Source organism: Agelaius phoeniceus, chromosome 34, assembly GCF_051311805.1.
Source record: "Agelaius phoeniceus isolate bAgePho1 chromosome 34, bAgePho1.hap1, whole genome shotgun sequence".
Taxonomy (NCBI): Eukaryota; Metazoa; Chordata; class Aves; order Passeriformes; family Icteridae; genus Agelaius; species Agelaius phoeniceus.
In genome coordinates, this window is record NC_135298.1 from 1,164,141 (window position 1) to 1,180,585 (window position 16,445).

At 55.2% G+C, this 16,445-nt stretch overlaps 1 protein-coding gene across 1 annotated transcript; it reads left to right on the forward strand.

The window, feature by feature from the left end:
• Positions 1 to 2,196: 2,196 nt before the first annotated feature.
• Positions 2,197 to 16,445, forward strand: LOC143696395 (serine/threonine-protein kinase pim-1-like). Its single transcript, XM_077192529.1, has 7 exons — positions 2,197 to 2,200; positions 5,850 to 5,956; positions 6,082 to 6,132; positions 6,336 to 6,702; positions 7,347 to 7,523; positions 15,760 to 15,971; positions 16,320 to 16,445. Exons 1-7 carry the CDS (start codon positions 2,197 to 2,199, stop codon positions 16,443 to 16,445), a joined length of 1,044 nt encoding a protein of 347 aa, XP_077048644.1.

The window sequence follows — 16,445 nt, forward strand, 5'->3', positions numbered from 1 at the left end:
GGACAGAGTTTGAGGCACGATGGTCCTTCCTGTGATTAAAAACCCGAGGTACTTCCATGGGCTCCATAGCTGGATTTTTTCCTGAGCTTTCTGAAACCCCGCGCTTTCGACAGCTGCGACAGTCTTGGAAAGTGCTGCGTCTGAGTAAGACTTGGTGGAAGCACAGATTAGTACGTCGTCCATGTAATGTAGGTGTGAGACTCTGTCCAAAGTTTCTCTCATCTGCCTCACCATCGTCATTGGGGACCACTGAAGAAAAGCCCCTTGTCTGAAGTTTCTGGCCCTGGTGGAGAAAGTTACATGCCATGGGCCCCGAGACCTGAGCACAGCTGCTGGCATTGCTAAGCTATTGTTCACAGGTGTGTTTGCTGTATGCTACACTGAACCCAATGAAAGGAAGAAAGGGGCCCCTTGCCTTTTTGCAACAATAGCCTTGGAAGTTGTCCCACCTCTTGGCCTGGCTGGACTTCTCCTGAGTTTTGGGTGGTCCCCCACAGAAGACCCCTCACTTGTCTTACAACGGCCGTGACAGACAGACTGAGATGTACAAGGCCTCTCCATCCATGACCGAGACATGAAATCCCTATGTGAAAAGGCCCCCCCACACTCTTTCCAAGGACTGGGACTGAGACTCCTAACCTGGGGGAGGTGTGTGGGAGAGGCAAGCTAACCAAAGCAAGATGGATGTTGCAGGTGCAAGCAGTGGATCAAGAAGACAATGGCTCTCACCCACTGCAGAGAACATGGACTGTGTGTACCCTTCTCTAAATGCCATTTTTTTCTCCCAAAAATACAATAGACTACCTTTGATTCGGTTTCAAGTTTTACCCCTTCCCCCATCAACAAAAAGAGTATAATAAGAGTTTGGATGAACTGCAACCCTGAGATCTCCCCAGACGTGACCTGGTGAACTCCATTGGCTGGATATCAAAGGACTGCGCCGTTCTACGTTTGGTAGCTTTATACCTTCCTTTCTCTTCCTCCCTCTTTTTCCCTTTTCCCCAGTTCCTCCCCAATGCATTTTCTTGTGGTTATTCAATAAAGGTACATTTGTTTTGATTATCACTGCAGCCCCCTGTACCATGTCGGTGGTTTTTGCACTCTGAGATCAACCCACGAACCATCACCAAACCCGTTCGTAAGGATGGATTGTGACACTTGCATACATACTATAGAAACCTTCTATCAAACCTTAAAAATTCTCTACAAATTCATTTCCAACATTACTTGGTCTGGCACTGCCCAGATCTGGTGTTTGCTGCCACCTCCAGTGCCCAGATCTGGAAATTCCCTTGTTCCGGCAGAGCCAAGTCCAGCAATTTTCTGGTAAAGAAAGCCAAAATCTGGCAATTTCCCACTGCTGACACTGGCAATGCCAAGATCTGGTGTTTGCTGCCACCGCCCGTACCCCAGTCTGGACATTTATCGGTTCTAACACAGCCCAAGTGCAGCAGTTTTTTCGAAAAAGAAGACAAAACGCAGCAATTTCCTGGTGCCAAGACTGTCACCACCCACACCTGGTGTTTGATGGCACCGCCCATGCCCAGATCTGAACATTTCCCTGTGCCACCACAGCCCAAGTCCAGCAATTTGCTGGCAAAGAAAGCCAAAACCAGGCAAATACCTGGTGCCTACACTACTCCGACCTCGTGTGTGCTGACACCGCCAGTGCCCAGATCCGGAATTTTTCAGATGCCAGCACAGCACAATTCCAGCAGTTTGCTGGCACAGAAAGGTCACATTTGGCAATTTCCCAGTGCTGGTACAACCCAAATGCAGCCATTTTCTGGCAAAGAAAGCCCAAACCCGGCAGCTTCCCGGTGCTGCCACCAGCACCACTGTCTCTGTCTCTCTGGGAGCCTCTCAGGAGCCCTGGGCCAGTCCCGAGTCGGCAGACACCGGGGGCAGCCCCGACACGGCCGACAGCGGGGAGACACTCTCTGTGCCCCGAGGGTACTGAGGGCACCTGGGCTGGCCGCCTTTGCAGCACAAGAGACACCAGAGACATCAGTAGAAGATAAAGGGCCGACTCTTAGCAGGGGTTAATCCAAGGTTTTATTCCAGGTGTCCCAAAGGAGCCCCTACACCTCAGGGGCCTCCTGCCCAGAGCCCGGGAGATGTGCCAAGGTTACATTTAAAGGGAGGTGGAAATCCAAAGTAGAGAACATTTGACTAACTATGAAGTGACCCTAAGGGATGGGTACTGGGGGATGGACATTTAGGACAGCGTATGGGGCAAGGCTTGGGGGGCTGACCCCTGGCCTCTGGCTGATCACTCGACATCCTGGACCGAAGCTTCTAGAGGGAGGGGATGGGATGCTGAGTGATTGACAGAGAGCCAGGGTGGGGATTTGGGGATGATCTCAGCAAGGGCAAAGGATTACACAGGGAAAGGGAGGGGGGTACCATCTGGGATGAGCCATTTCGGAAAAATACGGGGATTCAAAACCTAAACTATCACAAAGTATTACAATGTATGAAAACACACTACAACACACCACCCAGATCTGGTGTCTGTTGCACAAGTGCCCAGATCCGGAAATTTCCCAGTGCTGGCACAGCCCAAGTCCAGCAATTTGCTGGCACAGAAAACCAAAATCCGGCAATTTCCTGATGCCAATACAGGCGCCCAGACCTGGTGTTTGCTGCCACTGCCAGTGCTCACATCTGGATATTTCCCCGTTCTGGCAGAGCCAAGTCCAGAAGTTTTCTGGCAAAGAAAGCCAAAATCTGGCAATTCCCTGCTACCATCACTGGCAATGCCAAGATCCGGTGTTTGCAGGCACCACCAGTGCCCAGATGCGGGAATTCCCCGGTGCCGGCACAGCCCGAGTCGAGTAATTTTCTGGTAAAGAAAGCAAAAAAACCTTGCAAATACCTGGTGCAGGCCCCACCCAGATCTGGTGTTTGCTGGCACCACCAGTGCCCAGATGCGGGAATTTCCCGGTGCCGGCACAGCCTGAGTCGAGGAATTTTCTGGTAAAGAAAGCCAAAACCTTGCAAACACCTGGTGCAGGCCCCACCCAGATCTGGTGTTTGCTGGCACTGCCAGTGCTCAGATCCAGCAGTTTCCCAGTGGCAGCACAGCCCGAGTCCAGCAGTTTGCTGGCACAGAAAGACAAAACCTGGCAATTTTCTGGTGTCAGCACCGGCACCACCCAGATCTGCGGTGAGCTGGCACTGCCAGTGCCCAGATCTGGCAATTTCCCTGTGCCAGCACAACCCAAATGCAGCAATTGTCTGGCAAAGAAAGCCAAAACCCAGCACCACCCAGATCTGGTGTGTTGGGGTTGGTTTAAAAGAAGAAGGAGACCTTGGCTTAAGGCTGTGGGAAAACCCTCTTTAGTTGGGGTCAGCAGGAGCTCCCGCCCATAATCCTCTTGTTCAGTTATGCAGATTGTTACTAGAAAGTTCTGAGTTCTCTTTGCTACCATTGGTTACATTTTACTGCAAAAATTGTAATATTCATAATCCTTCCTTCCTCTTGGATCCTTCCCTCAGATCCCACCTTAACCCCTCCCCATATATAAATGGATAAATATCCCTGCAGGACCCTGGGCCCAGGCTTTTTTCTGCTTTGCTCTCTGTACTGTGCACGCCGTCCTGTTTGTTGTGTTTGCCTGCATTAAAGTTCTGTTTCCAGACAAGCAGATGAAAGCAGTCTCGCTCTGTAAAGTGGCCAGAGCTGGTTCTCAGGGAAACCACTGGCCAATGGTCCGGACGAGGACCAGAAGATTTCACTGGTGTTTGCTGGCACCACCAGTGCCCAGATCTGGAAATTTCCCTATTCTGACACAGCCCAAGGGCAGCAATTTGCTGGCACAGAATTCCAAAACCCGGCCACTTTCTGCTACTGGCTCTGGCACTGCCCACATCTTGTGTTTGCTGTGCCAGTACCCAGATTTGGAAATTTCCTGGTGCCAGCACAGCCCAAGTCCAGTGATTTGCTGGCACAAAAAGTCAAAAGTTGGAAATTTGCAGGTTCTGGCTCCAGCACCATCCAGATCTGGTGTTTGCTGGCAGCGCCAGTGCCCAGATTTGGAAATTTCCCAGTGCCTTCACATCCCAGGTCCAGCAATTAGGTTTTATCTTGCTTAGGCAGAGAAGTTCCTGGGACTGTGACTTTCCTTTTTCTTGCTCTGGACTGAAAACCCAGAAAAACACCTGCAGCTCACACCTGTGGCCCACCGAGGTCTGGGACGCTGCATTCCAGCACCAGAGGGACTTAGAAGAGACCGAGTGAGCCAACTACAACCCACAAAAAGGACTTTCTGAATTTGCCATCTCTTCAGCACAGTCAGAGGTTTTATTTAGTATTATTCATTTTTCATGCTTGTGAATACTTTACTTGATAAATAAACTGGGGTTTTATTACTTTTCCCGAGGGAAGTCTTTTTCTGAACTAGTAGGAGGAGAGGCCACTGGAACTTGATTTCTAGACGGACCCCTTTTGGAGGTTTCCTCTCAAAATTTGCCCTAAAGCAGCAAAACAGTCACAATGGAAACTTCACCAGTGGCATAATTTCCTGGTGGCAAATCGTGTGACAGAAGCTTGAGCTTGTCCTCCAGGAGAGATTCTTGGCAAGAGCAGACAGGAGAAGATTCCCGGAAAACTGAAACAGCTTTCCAGAAGCGAAATTAAAATGAAAGAAACAATCCAAGATATTTTTCTCTATTTATTTCTATGCTCCCCTTTTCCATGGGGCACTACTTCTCCATCCCAGTAATTCCAGATGCACTGCACCTCTAAGATCAGTGGCTTAGTGATTTTTAGACACTCTAAAATACCATGAGCCACACTGAGTTTTCCTTCCCCTGTTTTTACTGGAAGGCAACACTGGAGATGTAAGTGCAGTGCTGGGCTCAGGTAGGAATCCTAGCCCAAGGGAAGGTGTCCCGACAGTGTTTGCCCCTCAGCCAGGCCAATGCAGAGCAGCAAGCGAGGGGATTGCTGTGCCAGTGTGCAGGAGTCAGGGCTCTGCACCTGGGCTCAAGGCTGCAAAGTTCCCGTGTTTGGACAGACTCAGGGGCTGTGCCCGGGGCGCGCGGGGCTCGAACGTGGGGCTCGTGGGGCGAGCGGGGAACGGACACGGGGACGAACGGCCCCGGTGCTTCAGTTGCAGCGGCGGCAGCGGCGGCAGCAGCAGCAGCGGCAGCAGCAGCGGCGGCAGAAGAAAAACAGATAGCCTAGAACGATCTTTATCGTTCTCTCTTTCTTCCTCTTTCTCTCTTTCTGTCTCTGTGTCTCCCTTTCCCGCTGTCGGGCACCCTTCTCCCGGGGTCCCTTGCCCGGCGTCCCTCTCCTCTCCCCGCCTCCCTCTCGTGTCCCCGCCTCCCTCTCCCCCTGCCGGGCTGGGCCATGCCCCCGGCCCGCCCCCGGCCCCGGGCGGGGCTGCCCCGTGCCCGGCCCCGCCCGTCCCGCCGCGGTCTCGCCTCCGCCCGGCTCTGGCCCTACTGGCGGTGGCGCTGCTGGGCGGGCATCAGTGCCTGGTGCGGGGGCGGCATCGCCGCCCTTCGCCTCCGCCTGGCCCGAGCCCGGCCCCGGCCCCGAGGCAGGCTCCAGCCCCGAGCCCGGCCCCGGCCCCGGCCCCGGCCCCGGCCCCGGCCCCGGCCCCGGCTCCTCCCGAGGCCTGCGGAGGACACAGGCGGCGCGGCCGCTGCCGCCGCCTCCGCTGCGGCTTCCCCGGCCCGAGCTCCGCCGCTCGGCAGCGCGGCCGCCGGCCCCGAGCCTCCTGTGCCGCGTTGCGAGGAGCGAAGGCCTGGGCATGGCCGGCCCGGGGCGGCTGAGGGGCGCTCGGGGGCCGTTGCTGGCCCCGGGCCGAGCGCTGACAGCCGCGTCCCGCCCGCAGGGACGGCGCACGAGGCCCTGCAGGAGCGCTACCGCCTGGGTTCGCTGCTGGGGCGCGGAGGATTCGGCAGCGTCTTCGCGGCCACGCGGCTCTCGGACGGCGCCCCGGTGAGCGGCGGGGCCGGCGGCGGGCGCAGGAGGAGGGGACGGAGGAGGAGGAGGAGGAGGAGGAGGAGGATGGGGCTGGGCAGGGCGGGCGGCGAGCTGAGCCCGCTGCTGTCCTTGGCTTGCAGGTGGCCATCAAGAGGGTGCCACGGAACCGCGTCCGGCACTGGGGCGAGCTGGTGAGTGAGCGGGGCCAGCGGCAGCAGCCGGGGCTGCCGGGCGGGGATGAGCCGAGGCCCGGCACGGTGGAAGCCGCCAGGACGCCTCGAGGGGGAGCGGGCGTGGGGCCAGCGCAGGGCGCAGAGCATCCCGGGCTGGCTCAGGGCTTCCCCAGGCCTGGCACGGCATCGGCCCCACTGAGGGCATCGTGCTCCTTCCGCAGCCCGACGGCAGCAGGGCCCCTCTGGAGATCGTGCTGCTAGCCAAGGTGTCCACTGGCTTCCCTGGTGTGGTGCAGCTGCTGGAGTGGCTTGAGCTCCCCAACGACATCGTCATGGTGCTGGAGCGGCCAGAGCGGTGTTTGGACCTGCATCGTGTCATTCGGGCATGCCGGTTCCTGCCCGAGGAGGTGGCGCGGGAGCTGTTCCGCCAGGTGCTGGAGGCCGTGCGGCACTGCACCAGCTGCGGGGTCCTGCACAGGGACATCAAGCCAGGGAACATCGTGCTTGACCTGGCCACCGGGCAGGCCAAACTGATTGACTTTGGCTGTGGCACCTACCTGCAAGAGACAGCCTACACCCACTTTGCAGGTGAGCCCACGTAAGGGTGTACTCCTGGTCCCGGGATCTCATGGCCCAACATCTCCCAGCCCAAGGTGGCTGTGGCAGCGGGGATTCTCCCTTTTGCTGCCAGTCAGGGGACTGAGTCTTCAGCTGAGTTGCTTTAGAGCGGGGCTGGGTGGGGAGCCATCTTCCAGCCCTGCTGGCAGCCTTTGCCAGCCACTCTGCCCAGGACTGGGGCTGGGCTGGGGCAGCCAGCCCGACCAAAACCCCCGTGGGTGGGGGTAGCAGAGAGGGGGATGGAATCTGTGCCCCAGCAAGTTTGGTGTGCAGGCGAGAGGAAGGGCTTGCACTGCTCCACTCGCCCTGTTTGCCTTTGCTTCCTAATATTTTTGGGGCAATGCAGGCAGGGAGGATAAGGGCATGTTTTCCCCAGCACAGAGAGGGTTTTTCTTTGCTTGTCATGGTCAGGCTTAGCCGGGGCTTCCTCTGCCCTCTTCTGACACCAGTGGCTTCTTTTCCAAGCCTTAGTTTGTGCACAAGTCCCAGGTGCTGGCGAGAGGGCAGTGGTCACCCCGTGTGCCACTGATGCAGCCCCCGCAGGCCCAGGGATGCTGGGGCCAGGCTCTGGGAGCAGCAGCATCCCCCTGCTGAACTCCATCTGTATTCCATAGGAACACCATCCTACAGCCCCCCGGAATGGACCCACTTTGGCTGGTACCATGGCGAGGCAGCAACGATCTGGTCCCTGGGCATCCTGCTGCACCAGATGGTCTGCGGGGAGCACCCTTTCAGGAGGGGCCGGAACCTCAGCTGGGGCCAGCTCCCGCTGCCACAAGGGCTCTCTCAAGGTGGATCCTCTTCTCTGGGCACGGGGGGAATCCCAGTGCTGGGAGCCAGCAGCGGGCTCGTGAGCATCCCGCTCTGGCAGCTGCTGAGGAGGTGGCACATGTCCTGCTCTCCTCCAAAACAGGGAATTGATGGGAAAGTTTAGGCCCAGCCCTGAGCGCATCCAGAATGGCCTGGGCATGGCAATAGTGGGGCAAAGCAGACAGGAGCCTTCTCTGGCTGACCGGCAGTTTCTGCTTTCTCTGCCCAGAGTGCAAAGATCTGATCAAGTGGTGTTTATCCGTGAACTCCTTGGAAAGACCCACATTAGAAGACCTGTTCTCTGATCCTTGGGTGCAGGATATTCCTCGGCCGTAGAAGAAGGGAGAGAGCCACAGGCACACTTTGATCCAGGGCCCTGGTAAGCTGCAGCTCCACACATGCCTTGGCAATCAGAAGCAAAGGAACCCAGACCTTTTTGTGCTGCCTGTGTCACTGCACGGGGGTCATGGGATGGGCACACGCAGCCCTTGTGCTGCAGCTGAGCTGCTCTGCCCAGCACTGGTGGCCGCCATCCAAGCTGGTTTTGTTTGTGCTGGTTCCCTGACAGCTGGGGCCCTGGGCAGAGCCCTGAGAGCCTGGTCTCCCCCCAGGGAAGGAGAAGGAGCCCCTGGGGAAGCTGTACCAGGTGGGGATGCTGCTGCTGCTGCTGCTGCTGCTGCTGCTGCTGCTGCTGCTGCTGCTGCTGCTGCTGGTGCTGCTGCTGGAGACAGCCTGGATGGCACCAAGGATGAGAAGCTCTTCCTCAGCCTGGCCACTGGAGGCTGAAGGTGATGGACTTTGATTCTGGCACCTTCTTCAAAGCCAGACTCCACAGGGAATTTGCAGATGAGTCCCCACCCAGGGAGATGCTGCCAGATAATGCATGGCCCAGCCTGGCTGGGAAGCAAAGGTTGCCCCTTTGCTGGGGCAGATGCAACTCATTCTTCAGTCGCTGCCCAGCTGCTTTTTGGCAGGGCTGGGGCATGGGCTGGGCTGGGTACAAATGGGAGTGGGCTCCTGGCCCTGCCAACAGCCCCCAGCAGCCACCTTGGCCTGGGCTGGGGCTGGGGCTGGGGCAGCCAGCCCGACACAAACAAAGCCCCATGGTGGGAGCAGAGGTGGGACTCCAGAAGCTGTGCAGGGGCTGCTTTGCTCTGCAGGCAAGGAAGGGCTGGGCTGCTGCACTGCCCTTGTTTGCTTTGGGATCACCGTGATTTTGGGGGGCAGTGCAGGGTGGAAGTGAGAAAGTGTGGGCTTCCCTCAGCCATGGCTGGGTTTTTCCCTACCATGTAGGAGTTGGGCCTTCCTCAAGGCCCTGCCAGAGATAAGATTTTTTCCCATTTTTCTTGTTTTCCCTTTTTGTCTCTAATCTCTTTTCAAGAATGTGTTGTTTGTTTTTCCAGAGGAAGCGTTCCAGGTGGTCCAGTGTGGATGGGGAAGTGCTTGGGAGCAGCTGTGGCGTGGATGGGCGGTGGCCTTGGAGAAGGCTGAGGACGTGGTTTGGGAGCAGCTTTTCTTGCAGCCGTGGCTGGCGTGAGGTGGGTCCCTGTGTGCTTGGCAGGGTGGGATCAGAGCTTTTGGGAGATGGCAGCGAGCACAGGAGCATCCTGCTCTGGGCAGCTGCTGAGGGCTGGATGTGCCGTGGCTGGCTGCAGGCTGGGCACATGTCCTGCCCTCCTGCTCTGCTGCCAAAGGCAGCAGGGATGGGCAGCTCTGGGCACAGCTCTGGGCACAGCCAGCATGGCCTGGGCACCGCAGGCCTTGGCACAAGGGCACAGGAGCCCTCAGCTGACGAGCACTTTCTGCTTTCTCTCCTTGCAGCCGGGCTCTGCGGCTGCTGAGGCTGCTCTGGGCTCTGCCAGGGCTCTGCTGGGCTCAGCCCTGGGCCCAGCTGGGCTGGCTCTGCCCTCACATTGCTCTGACAGCTTTGCATCAGACGAGCCCCTTGCCAGCACAGCGCCTGAGCTTTCTGCTTTGGCAGCTGAGTGAGACTCTGCTGCAGGCCCAGAGATTGCAGCTGGGGACACACATCCAATTGGCAAGAACCCAAACTCTCCACAGTCCCAGCCGAATGCCTGGATCTGCACAGGGTGTTTGTCTGTCCCATTCTTCCTTCTTGATTGGCTGGAATTGTGCAATTGCACTTTCTTCCTCCTCTAGAAGTGCCTGAGTGGGCCAAAGCGTGCGAGTGGGCCGTGTTCCTGAGGCAGTGCAGTCTGGAGCTGATGGATGGAGAATTGCCCTTCTGCACTGCCAAACCAGAGCAAAAAGCCCTAAGTGGCACTTTGTGTCTCTAAGAAATCCCTGACAGTTTCAAAGGGAATGTGCAGCTCCTTGCCAGGCTGAGAAGGAAGGGCATCTTCTAAAGGATTTGGGCTTTGACAGAGTTTCCATTCCCAGTCCTGCTTGGAGCGGGAAGGGCACAAAGCAATTTCCTCTTGCTTTGAGCACAATTTCAAATGGCAATGTTGAAACAAAGCCCAAAATCTTTTAAAAGGCTGCTGGGGTCAGTAAGATGGATCCATGCCATCAGCACATTTACAATGTAAATAACTGAGTTCCCTTTTAAAAAAGATCATTTACCTCTTAATGCAAAGTTTCAGAAGTTTGTCACTAACACTTGGGTTTTGTTTTAATCTTTCACATTTTATATAGTTTTTCTTCTTTTTCCTTTTTTTCCTTTAAATAGAAAACATGTCCTACAGAAGGAGTGTCCTTTGCTCCTGGTTCCTGTGTGGAGCAGCTCCCTTGCTGCTGGCTGAGCTGCTCAGGCAGAGCCCGGCAGCTCCTGGCCCTGCAGGGCTGAGGCTTTTCCCCGTTGCTGGGCACAGACTGATGGAGCAGCACTGCTGAACACGGGCACACACAGAGGGCCCAGCAGCAGCTGCCTTTGCCCACCTGAGGCTCCAAGGCCCAACCTCTGAGCAGCCAGGGCTGGAAGAGACTGGCAGCATCTGATCCCTGACTCTGGGCCAGGGCTGCACAAATGACCCCACAGCAGCAGCAGCAGCAGCAGCAGCAGCAGCAGCAGCAGCAGATGGAGCTGACTTTCAGCACAGCCCCTGCCCCTGTTCCCTCCCGTGTGCAGCGGTGTCACAGCAGCCTGAGGCACCTGGGAGCCCCCAGTGCCAGCAGAGACTTGAGATGGCAGCCCTGGGCTCCTGGAGGCTGTGCAAGGAACGGAGCTGGGCACTCCCTGTCCATGGGGAGCTTCCAGATGGAAAAGGCTGCTGTGCCCAGGCAGCTCCAAGGGCACAGAAAGGAGGCTCTGGAGCACTGGATCAGTGCCAGTGCCACAGTCCTGGGCAGCACCAGCCAGCCCTGGGGGAACAGAGGGCACAGCAAGAGGGACAGAAGCAGGCAAGGGCAGAGACTGGGAAGAGCCAGGCCCGCGAGCAGGAACAGCTGCTCCATTGCACTCTTGGAGAAAGCTCTTGGCTGCTTCAAAGCGCTGAAAGTCGTGAAGGGCAGAGAGGAGGCCACAGCAAACAATGCTCCTGTTTGCACAGCCTCCCCTCTGCGTGTCCCAGAAGGAATTGGATGGACTGGATTCATCTCTCCGAGTGCTCTCGTTCAGCATGAGCAGCTCAGCACCAGGAGCTGAAGGAGCTGAAGCCTCAGGCCACAGGAGCTGGGCAAGAGGGAACTTCTGGAGCAAAGTAATGCTGCTGAAATAGCCCCAGCTGAATGCAGCGGATATCATCATGGAATCACAGAATCCTTTCTGTTGGAAAAGCCCTCTGAGCTCACCCAGTGCAGCCGCTCAGCCAGCAGTGCCAAGCCCAGCACTAAAGCACGTCCCTGAAGTGCCAAGGCCTGGACAGCAGCCCTGAGTGAGGCCTGGACAGCAGGCCCTGAGCCAAAGGTGGCCTCTGGAGGAACCTTCCAAGCAAAGGTTATCTTTGTATCTGCTCCCTGCTGAGATCTGCATGGTCATTAGCACTGTGATAGATGTAGCCACTCCTTAGTGAAACATGGATGGACCTTTGTGTATTTAGAAGCCAGAGAAGGCCATGAAATCTGACATCTGGCCTTGTGTGGGGCTGAAGGATCAAAGTCAGCTGCCTTGGCTCCTGCTTGAGGCCTGGCCAGGCTTTGGGAGGGAGCCAAGAGGAGGATGAAAGCAGATGTTGGCACACTAGCAGTGCTGTCAGTTTGTTCATGCAGCACTGTCAGAGCTGGGCCCTCTCCCAGCGGGCTTGGAGCCTCAGCTGGGGCTGGAGGCACCTGCAGGAATTGCCAGTGCCCAGGAGTGGCTCTGCAGCCCTTGGCTGTGACAGCTTCCCCAGCTGCTGTGTGCATCTGGGGGATGGGAAAGGCTGAGGGGAAATGCTGCTGCATCTTTCTGAATCACTGCAGGCAATCTTTGGTGGGGATGATTGGGTGCATTGCTGAGCTGCTCCTTTTGTGATTCTTTGCTGCTCTGAACTGCAGGAAATGACACTGATTCCTCCAGCTGGAGTCTGTGTCTTTGGTGCTGACTTTGGCCACTGGTCAAACCAAACTGGCCCAGTCTGGCCAGATCCCAACCAAATGTCACTTGTTCAATGTCAATGTGAGGAATCAGTGCCATCAGAAATTCCCAGATGGGAAGCCCTTCCCTGGAGTTCCCTGGCTCTGGAGTGGGCTGAGGTGGGAGCCCCGTGGGAGCAGTGGGGCAGTCGGGTAAAAGAAGCTGCAGCCCTGGATGTCTTCAAATACATCCAAAAACTGCACATGGAAAAGGAAAAGGACTTGTGGGTTTGGGCAGACAAAGATGAATTTGTTAAGAGTCCAATGGAAACAGCAGCTTCAGAAGGAACAATTATTGCTGGAATGCTCCCACATGGAGCAAGAGAAGAAGGTTTTAATCTTGAGCTCAGCTGCATTTGTGCCAGTGAAATATCAATATACTAAATAACTATATGTATTTATTGTATAATAAGACCTTAATACATATATTTATCTGTATATTTATATATATATATATTATATATATATATGTCTGTATCTATCTGTCTCTATGTATATCAATATGTATATCTACGTATGAAATAATAGTAATGTGAAATAGTGCTGACAATTCTAATTTGGTAGCTTTGGCTGCTCAGGGATGTAACTCTAAATACCCTACAGAACAGGATTGGCCAGGACCCTCATGTCAGTGGTCAACTATGTGAGATTGTATACAATGTAAAAAGGAGGAAGGGATGAAATTGGCTATTTTCTCAGGGTTTGCTGATACTGTGATGCAGAGGGCTTTGTCTGTTGCTGTGAAAAATACAGGGATGAAGCCTGCAGGGTTTTTCATGTCCCAGACTATGCACAAGCTGCAGGATTGGTTGAACGGGTGAAGGGGTTGTTAAAAGAGCAGTTGAAAAAATGAGGAGATGGGAACCTTTGCCCATGGAGAACCCATCTCCCAGATGTGCTCCATGCCCTGAACAATGGCCCACGGGGGAAATGGAAACCCCCTGGCTGTGCACGGCTGCCCCCAGTTTGCAAATCCAACCATGGGCAGTGAGACTTGGACTGCCTGGGAAATTGTTCTGGCTGCGATGGCCCCTGGCAGGGCCAGCCCAGAGGCTGTAGGGCTGGGCCTTCATGCATTGGAATTAATGAGGATGAATTCAAAGCAAATGAGAGCTCTCAATACTGAAACAGGAATTCAGATTCCTCCAGGACACTTTGCTTTGGTAATTGCTCCCTTGGAGCTTGGCCTTGCAAAGTGTTCATGTCATGGCAAGAGGAATTGATGCAGAATATCCAGGAGAAATTACAGTAATTCTGTTAAACAATAGTGACCAAGATTGGATTATTCAACCCCATGACAGGGTAGCACAATTATTGATATTGAAATTTTGAGAACGATTGTGAAAAAAGGAGCTCCAGCTCCAATCACCACCGTTTGTGGAGATAAAGGGTTTGGATGCAGCAGTCCTAATAATGGAGCCAGAGTGTGGGTCCGGAGGCCAAATGGCCCTCCCGAGGCAGCTGAAGGAGCAGCTCCTGGGAAAGACAACTCTGAGTCCTGAAAGCTGGGCAGGAGCAATGGGAATGTGTCCCTGCAGCCAAGGATTGTGTGTGAGAACAAGTAGATCTGACAGGATATTGTTTTACACATGCTGCCAGACCAAATCTCCCTGGTTGCCCCAAGGGCCCCTTTGGCAAATGCTCTGATCCACGGGGCTCCATGGGAAGGCTGCTGTGACACTGAGGGACTTGCACAGGAATTGCATCCAGGAGCCTGGGTGCCCCTCAGGGACTGGGACCCGGCCCCTTCCAGCCAGAGGGGAAAGGGCCCCCCAAGCCTTGTTAGCCCCAGACAACATGGTAAAGCTGAACAGCAAAGGGCCTGGGGGCATTATTCTGGAATTCAAAAGGTGCCAGCTCCATGGACAACAGAATTCTTGTTCCTAACTCCAAGGAGATTGAGAAAAATGGATGAAGAACGGTGTCACTAAAGTACTACTGATGTCTGTAAGGTGTACCTTGATAGTCAGCCAGAATCTTTGTCTGCCACAAACACCTCTAGTGTTTGACCAAGGGGTTAGTCATCAAAATGTAAGGATGAGTTCTGATGGATTGCTGAGCTTATCCTTTTGTAATTCTTTGCTAATGATGATGTGCTTTGCTGAGCTTATCCTTTTGTAATGCTTTGCAGCTGTGCATGATATAAATGCCACAATTCCTTCAGTTGGTGTCTGTGTCTTTGGTAGTGACCCTGCCCACTGGTGAAACAGGGCCCCCTCTTGCCTAAGTGTTAGCTGGGAAGGCAAAAAGCCTCCCTCCAAAATTCCCCCCTTGCTCCTTGTTCCCCCCCTTCATAGCCTGAGCATGATGTGCTCTGGTCTGGGCTGTGCCCGGGCTCAGCTGGGGTCACCTGTCCTGGCTGTGTCCCCTGCCAAGCTCCCCCGCAGCCCCAGCCCCTCCCCAGCGTGGCTGGACGAGGGGCAGGACAGGCCTTGGCTGTGCTGCAGCTCAGCAAGAACAAAACCATCTCTGCGTGCTCAGCGCTGTGCTCAGCACCCGGCCCAGCAGTGTCTCAGTGCCAGGGGCTGTGCCCTCAGTGCCTGCCAGGGCTTTCCATGGCAACTGCCAGGCCAGGTGCCCCAGGTGTCCCCCCCAGTGCCGGTTGCCATGGAAACAGTGCCCAGCCCTGCCCCTTTCTGTCTGGCTGACCTGGCCTTTGGCCCTGGCAGTGCCCTTGGCTGCTGGTTCCTGGTGCCCGAGCGGCCAGCGCGGCACAGGGCAGGTGGCCATGGCACAGCCCCCAGCAAGGGATCCCCTCTGGCTCTGGGCACTGACACCAGCCCTGAGCAAGGGGCCCAGGGCAGCTTTCCATGCCCACCAACCATCACAATGCTTTTGCCCAGAAAAAGGTACTTGGACATCCGTAACTCTTTGTTCTTATTGTCTCGTATTCTCCTAAATCCTAATTGTCCAAATTTTTATTACTTTAATTATATTACTGTTTTATAACAATTTAATTACTATTAAAAGTTTAAAAGTTTAAAAACAAGTGATTGGTGTTTTTCACACAGTGCCCAACACACAACATCCCATGTACTGATGTTTCTGGGGGAGCCATTTACAACACCGCGGGGTCACAGGATGTGAAAAACGCCAATCACTTGTTTTTTGAATTTTTAAAAGTTTCATAGTAATAAAATGGTTAGAAAATAGCAATATAATTTGAGTAATAATAACTTGGATAATTTGGATTAGGACAATATGAGGCAATACCAAGAAAAAGTTACGGACATCTGGGTACCTTTTTCTGGGCAAAATAAGCCTGAAAAAAGACACACTTTAAGAGAGGATTCGCCCTTAAAAACAATAACCTGTTGCATATTCATACACCTCATACATGATGCATAAATTTCATTCAAACCAAGGAGTCTGTTCAGTGTCAACTTCTTCCTCTGAATCCTGACAGCGTCCTCAGGGCTGAGCAGGCAGGAAGAAGTTCGTTTCCTCTGATAGGAAAGCAATAAATTCTCTTTCTCTGAAAGATTTAGGTGTTCTGTGGCTGCTATCTTGCTGCAAGTCCTTTCTTTAAAAAAAAAGTATCTCACATAGCATAGTTTTTATTTTAACATTATGTTATACCCTAAAACTAGATTTAACACACTACTTAAGAAAATTAATACAGCATAACTTTCTGACATAAACACATATAATATTCATTTGAATATTTGCGTAAAGCCAATCATAAAATACGCATTTTTCACACAGGAGGACTGGGCTCCCCCAGTTATTCCTTGTACAGACGGGACCTCCCCTTCCCCTCAGACCTCTCCTGCCTTCCCCGCGACGGCCAAAGTCCCGCTGTGCTGCCCCCGGCCGGCGACCACGGCGACATCGCCAACCCGCCCGGGCCCCCGGGCTGCCCCAAGACCTCTCTGGCGTCCACGGGCGACGAGCAAACCCCGCCGATGGCCCCGATGGTGCCGATGGCCCCGCCGATGGCCCCGCCGATGGCCCCGCCGATGGTGCCGATGGCCCCGCCGATGGCCCCGCCGATGGCCCCGCCGATGGCCCCGCCGATGGCCCCGCGGCCGCCGCTCTGTCCGGCCGGGCCGTGCCCGGGCCGTGCCCCGCGAGCTCCGCTAGGCGGCGCCCCCGCCCCCGCGCTGAGGGGCCGCTGCCGCTTCCCGCCCTTCGCGCCCGCCCTCAGCGGCCGCCGGGAGGTGGGGCCGCTCCGCCCGCCCTTTTATCGGAGCCATGGAGAAGGAAAACCGCTTTAAATTGTTCATGCCGCCGCGCCTGAGCGCTGGGCAGGTGTCTGCGGGCAGATCCCAGGTGAGCGCTCGGCCGCGGGGCCGCTGAGGGCGGCCCCAAACCCCCCCTCCCCGGCCGCCCCCTCGGGCTGTGCTGCTCTGGAGGCCGCGGCTGAGGAGAGGACGGGGGGAAAGCGCTAG